General features: G+C 52.2%; 1 protein-coding gene and 1 long non-coding RNA gene across 2 annotated transcripts; one reads left to right on the forward strand and one right to left on the reverse strand.

Annotated features, from left to right (window-relative positions):
- Positions 1-374: 374 nt before the first annotated feature.
- On the reverse strand, positions 375-4165 carry LOC141021341 (uncharacterized). The gene is made up of 2 exons (XR_012182291.1): positions 1014-4165; positions 375-597 (listed from the first exon to the last, which is right to left on the reverse strand). It is a non-coding gene; the product is annotated as an uncharacterized lncRNA (long non-coding RNA).
- A 200-nt stretch (positions 4166-4365) lies between these two features.
- Positions 4366-5463, forward strand: LOC109746463 (uncharacterized). Its single transcript, XM_020305588.4, has one exon. The coding sequence runs from the start codon at positions 4625-4627 to the stop codon at positions 5132-5134; it is 510 nt and encodes a 169-aa protein (XP_020161177.1). The 5' UTR covers positions 4366-4624; the 3' UTR covers positions 5135-5463.
- Positions 5464-6401: the final 938 nt, after the last annotated feature.

A 6401-nucleotide genomic window follows, 5' to 3' on the forward strand; every position in this document is an offset into this window, starting at 1 on the left:
GCTGGTCCTGGAGGTGAAGAGGGAGTGGTTCGACCATTTTGGCACTGCCGCGTTAGACGCAGATGCTTCACCCGACTGTCCTCTCCCCGGATGCCGATCATTTCGCTATCCAAACGGACAAATGTCCGCGGCTGTTTAGGGTCTAGCGTTGTACTAGTTAGCCTTACGGTTTTCTCAAACTTCATGTATGAACTAGAAGGGTCCGCGCGCTTTGCTGCGCCGTTTTTCTCTTTGACGTTTAGATTCTTAGTTTTTCCATATAAGAATTTTAAGTGGACACGGGATACCTGGTAATAAGAATGCTTGCTAGATCCAAAGTAACACAAGAACACCAATACATCACAATAGCTTGTAAGCTGAGAATGTCCAGATGATATCAAAACCAAAATAACTGGCATGGTTAACAAACCATAATCCTCCTTCAGCTAGAGACATACTTGGCAAACTAAAACATTCTTGTCTATCTCTTCAATACGTCTTTGGTGTGGTTGACCAGTTGCTCCATCAACAGTACGTGCTCCAATGATCCCATGCACAGGAACTTGATGGCCGCTTCTGAACATGTAATTTCCCCACGCCGTTACCCAAATTAAACTCCTATTTGTACATAAAAAAATGTTATTCTGGTTGTTAAGGCGAACGGCACTATACAACACAAGAACTCTTTAGTACACTGGAGCTAACTAATTTGCACGGTTTTGAAACAACAATCTATGATCTTGTTTTACCAACCATAGAGTAGATACACTTTGTTATCTCATGACACAAAGTGATTAATATTTGGATTGAACAATTCCCACATCAGGGAGTAATGGAGACCATTTGATTTTTTAGTAAAGAAGGCATATGTGCTAACAGTTGCACAACTCAAAGCAAGAAACTAATTTCTCCTTATGAGCTATAATGCATAGTGTTTTAGGCTATATTTTCACCTTCAAAAATATCAACCCAGGGCATGCGATGGACAAATTTATTTGCAGTACCTTAAGATGCAGAGTCATCTAGTTACTTACAAATTGTATGTATATATCTAGAACCCTCCAGTTTACATCCTTCCATATTTCTTGTTCTGATTCACAAACTCACCACATCCAAGCAATCAACCACATGTGGACTTAGCTGCAATAAAGCAATCGCCTTTGCTCATTATTTCGCATAATTACCATGAAAATAATACCTTATATCTAGATAGCCCAAAAAACACCCCTTGCATGATTTCCTGCAAATTTCATATAATGACTTCATGAGAAGGCTAAGCTAGTGTGGTAGGTAAATAGTAGCATGTCAAACTATATCCTTACGTTGTAATGATACTGATCAAATGCCAAAAAATTAAAGGTGATTTATTAGCTTGGCTGGCATAATACTTAATTCAAAGTAAGATAAATTAGTGCCTATTTTGGTTTCTTCTTGACCAGCACAAGAACATACCACTACTTCAATGACCACAAACTGGAACAACCTCGTCCATCTTGCGTCAGCAAGGGAAATAGCACGGCGACATGCCAAAAAAATAACATAACCAATCACACAGACAAAAAAGCAAAAAAACGACATGTTCCCCTCGACATCAGAATCTATCCAAAACACGCGCAAACTGAGCACCAAGCACCATGGCCCCTTAAACTGAACACCTAGCACCCAAATCCAGAGAAATAGGCATGCAAGGTCATCCTCCCCGACGCCGGCATGCAGACCACTCCACAAATACGTGCTTCCATAGCGATTTAATGGGTCGTGCTACCCAGCAGCGCAAAAGGGCATCCACCATGGCGCCGTGGCACAAAAGCATCCACAGAACCATACCATGAACCTATTTAGCACAATCCGGCGATGCAAAATCAACCAACCATGGAAGGACACACGTAGAAAGAACAACACATGAACACATTATCCGCCAACGCCTCATACAGGAGAAACACATGTGAAGTAAGCACGCGAATAGGTAGGCTAATCCAGGGGAGAAGAAGAAACCGTTGCAGGAACCCAGAAATCAGGCCCAAAATGAAGGAGCGCAACCCGCCACGGCACTATGGCAGCCTCTCCACAGCGTCAACACTGTTACACCACCAAAAGAAGCGCCATATGCTAGGAGTATCTGCCTCCAGCATATCTGTTCATGCTTGTGTTGCATGCATATGTGGTTCAGGTTAGCAGTATTAGAAGTATGACAAATTTAGGTGGTACTATTGGAGATCTTTTTATTTAATAATGTATAATGATTGCGAGATGAGTAGACGATCCAGATTTTAAATTAGTGATCAGCACAAACTACTGATGGAACAAAAATGTCTGTAACAACATGCTAGTAACCCAGAAAATTGTTGGAAAAAGTTAATTTATCATTTCTCAAATAGATCCATAGTCCATGATAAATTATATTGCGTATCTTCAGACTAAGCAGTTTTAAAGTTCATAAATATGAAAAAAAAAAATGAAAGTTTCCTAGCACAGAATGCTTCCATGTTGAAAGACGATTGGGAAAAGTACGGAATTTTACCAAAGTAAATCAATGTCTTCCTGAAGCCTACATGCTTCATTTTCCAAGGGAAAGAGTTGGAGCAGGACTCAATCCAACTGAAATGTCTCCACTTCACAATACAGAACAAAGTAATCTGTTGTCCAGCCCACAACGGATGCCAGACATCACGAAATAGTCACAGCAAGCATGTATTGAATACTCACCTGATATTTGTGAAAACTGAAAGAAATGTGGATGAAAGGAAAAGCAGCAAACATGTTTTGCAAAGTGCAAGCACGGCCAGAGGAGTTCAGGATCTTAACTTAGAATGCAAAGAAATTGAGCCCAAGCTTAGTTTGAGTCGGAGCCAAATCAACAAGAGCAATGTCATGCAAGCAACACACATAACTCATACCAATGGATCCACTCATGTCTATTTCTATACACAAATTGCTTTACCACTAACCCGAGTAGCTCTGTAGGGTTGATCTCGACGACTTCCCTGCTCGTGGCACGGCGGCACGGGTGCCCATGTCTGAGTTCCACCGCTGGCCGCACCCAACCTACACTTCACCGTCCTCGTCCCCGTCCCTGTCCCCACCTCGAGCACGCCCGGGCCGGACCTGAGCACCGCCGCCCACGTGGTCCACCTCCGCACGGGTTAGCTCAGCAGAACGGCATCGGGCACGCGAACCGCATCATGCCCGTCCCAACCAACCAGCCAACCACGCCACGCCACACTTGTGGCCACCGGCGACCGGAGGCGGGGCGAAGGCCCGAGAGACGTCCGGCCGCACCGCACGTAGAGTATGACCGTGGTCGCACAGGACCATCTGGACACGCGCGTGCGCGCACCACACCAGAAAGAAACGAAAAGAGTGACCCGACCCAACCCAAGCCATCCTACTCCAGAATCCAGACCCCGTCGTTCCACTGCGCATCCCCGAGCAGCCAAGCCACACGCACGCGCGCCGCATAGGGAGAGAGGAGGCGGAAACCCTAGCTCGCGTAGCGGCACCTACCACAGCGCGCGCACAGCAGGCCTACAGTCAGTCGCGGGGGCCTGCGCGCCGGCCGTCGGTTGGTGTCGATGAGCACAACGCCCAAGCCCCTCGAGGCTGCGGCGGCCGCCGTGGGAGGATGCGGCAAGGATGGAGGGGGAGGGGGAAGGGGAAGGAGCAGCAGGTGGTGGTGGCCGCGGGGCCGCCGATGGACGTGTCGGCTGACACGGCAGCGGAGGAGGCCAGGATGAAGATCAGGAAGCCCTACACCATCACCAAGTCCAGGGAGAGCTGGATTCGAGAACGGGGAAGGAAGGGACGTGATCACGTAAGAGAAGGAGGGTGCGGAGCCTGCAGCAGCTAGGCTAGCGGCGGCCGCAAACCCTAGCGTGGCGGCGGTTGGAAGAAGAGAAGGGAGATGGGAAGGTGGAGACGGGAAGCTGGGATACGGGCTTGGGCCTTGGGGTCATACGAATGAACCGACCGGCGATATTACCGACTGAAAACCTGCAGCTGCCAGGTGGTCCCAGCAGCCGCGATTAACCACAATGCTCCAATTCGTGGGAGCTTAGTAACTGTATGCCTGCAAACTAAATCGGCACCGTGAACGACTGCTTCAAATGAAACTCGTCACAGTTGCAGACTTGAGATTCGCGCTAACCCAATAACGAGGTGTTGATGCCAACAAAAATCAACTACTACCACTCTCTCAGTTTACAGGGCATGCGCGTATTCCTAGGTCGTTAATTTGACCAATTTAATACAAGTCATATATTACAAAAAATATACCAACATAAACTACGGAGTTTCTACTTTCAAAAGATATAATTTTTATGTTATATAGTTTATATTAGAGTGATAAAATTAACAACTTATGTATACACACACCACTTGTAAACTGAAACGGAGGCATATGACCGCATTCCGCCAAATGACCCCCTCGAGTTGCGCTGCAGCCAATGGGAGCAGCCCAGGGACAGGGAGAATCGTTGACGAAACAACGCGCAGCCAAAGGGACAACCACAACGCAACGCGAGCCTCGCCCGGCGTTAACGAATAGCCAATCCCCCTCAAATGCCTCGTCTGATTGGTGATTGCCTCCTCGTCCGGCGTTAAAAAGCAGCCTCGGCTCCTCCGCGCATCCGAACCGAGCCTCGCCACCATGATCTCCCCGCGCCCCACTCTCTCCTCCGGCTTCTTCTCCCGCTCCGCCTCCTTCTCCCGCCCCGGCTCATTCTCCCCCTCGCCGCCTGCCTCGCCGGCCGCGCAGGCGCCGCCGCGGCTGCTCTCGGCCCCGTTCGCGCGCCACGCCACCTTCTCCCGCTCCGCCTCCGCCGTCGCCGCGCCGGGCCGCGGCGCCTCCTCCTGCTTGTACGACGTGCTCGGCCTCGACGCCGGCGCGAGCGACGGGGAGATCAAGGCCGCGTACCGCCGCCTGGCGCGCGCCGTCCACCCGGACGTGTCCCCGCACCCCGCCGCGTCCGCCGACGACTTCATACGGGTGCACGCCGCCTACAGCACGCTCTCCGACCCCAGCAAGCGCGCCGACTACGACCGCCGCATGATCATGATCCCCTCCGCCGTCGGCCGCCGCAGCGCCCCCAACCTCGCCCGCTCGCCGTCGTTCCCCGGGTGCTGCCGCCGCACCTGGGAGACCGACCAGTGCTGGTGATCGACGTTTTCGGCCGGAGTGGCCTCCGGCTGGTTCCCCGGGCGGTTAGAAATGCAAAGGTTACCGCGGCCACTAGGCTCACTTGCAGTGGTGGCCGGGTCACTGCGCTTCTAGAATAAACAGTAGTAGTACGTACTCTGTTATTAGCGCAACGTACAATTAGTCTCACACTTCGCTGTGGCTTGTATAGAAAACAAAAGATCGATGTATGGCGTCGTGTGTGACGTCCGTCTATTTTGAAGTTTATCATGCATGTTCGGCTTGATGTGGTGATCTGACAGTAGGATTTGTTAAATCATAATGAGCTGGACTCCTGGCGATGCTGAGAACCGGATGGTGATCTTGGTGTACTTTTCTTCTTGCGTGCGTGGTGGCTGCTGCGGACCTGGGGGGCTGCGGCTTGTGGAGTCTGAATACTTCAAAGCACTCCCGGTTTTCTTCGAGAGAAAGGAACTGATGGTGCTGAATCATCCAGTGGCAAGACTCCAAGTCGTTGCAAGAGCCGAAAGGGACGTGAATGAATATACGTTTGCTCTAATTTGGTTTCCCTCGTTCGCCACTCCAGGAGGACAGAATGTTAGAGCATCTCCAACAGCCGCCCTAAACAAGCGCCGTGCCGCAAATTTGACCATTTTAGCACGTGCGCAATCCGGCGGGTGGCTCCAGTGAGTGCACAATAACCGCGCGCGCGGTATAAGGAGTTGGGCGCGTGGTCGGATTCGCTATCTCGCGCGGTGTATTTGGGGCGCCCGCTTCCGCGCGCGGCACACTCGAGCGCTCGCGCCGCACTCTCTCCTCTCCGCCTCCTACGCCCCGCGCGCGCCGGCGCCGGCGAACTGCACCCATGGACGCACGCGCCGGCACCCCGCTCACCCCATCCTATAGCCGCGACCCCTCCATCGTTGCCGCCGCCGCAAACCCTAGCGCGGGTGGCGTTGGCCTCGCCTCCGCCGGAGCTCCTCCGACCATCGGCCTCGCGCGCAGCCTCTTCATGCCGCCGCGGATGACCTCGGCGGCGGGTGGCGTCGCGCCGGCGCCGGCCCGAGCCGCCGCCCCCTCGTCGAAGCTCCCCAATGCGGCGCAGCCAAAGAAGGGCAAGACATCGGCGAAGAAGAACAAGCCGGCGGACGGCTCCGACACCTCGAAGGCGAGGAGGAAGAAGCTTGCAGGGCGTGCGACGGGCGCGGCGGCTACCGAAGCGCCGGCGAGCTCACTCGTTGAGCCGGCGGCCGACGCGCACAACATGTTCGACGAAATGCCCCCAAGG

This window comes from Aegilops tauschii, chromosome 4 (assembly GCF_002575655.3).
Source record: "Aegilops tauschii subsp. strangulata cultivar AL8/78 chromosome 4, Aet v6.0, whole genome shotgun sequence".
NCBI lineage: Eukaryota > Viridiplantae > Streptophyta > Magnoliopsida > Poales > Poaceae > Aegilops > Aegilops tauschii.

What these genes read in the sequence shown, in the direction of transcription:
- LOC109746463 (XM_020305588.4), top strand. Translation starts at nt 4,625, where the DNA reads ATGATCTCCCCGCGCCCCACTCTCTCCTCCGGCTTCTTCTCCCGCTCC.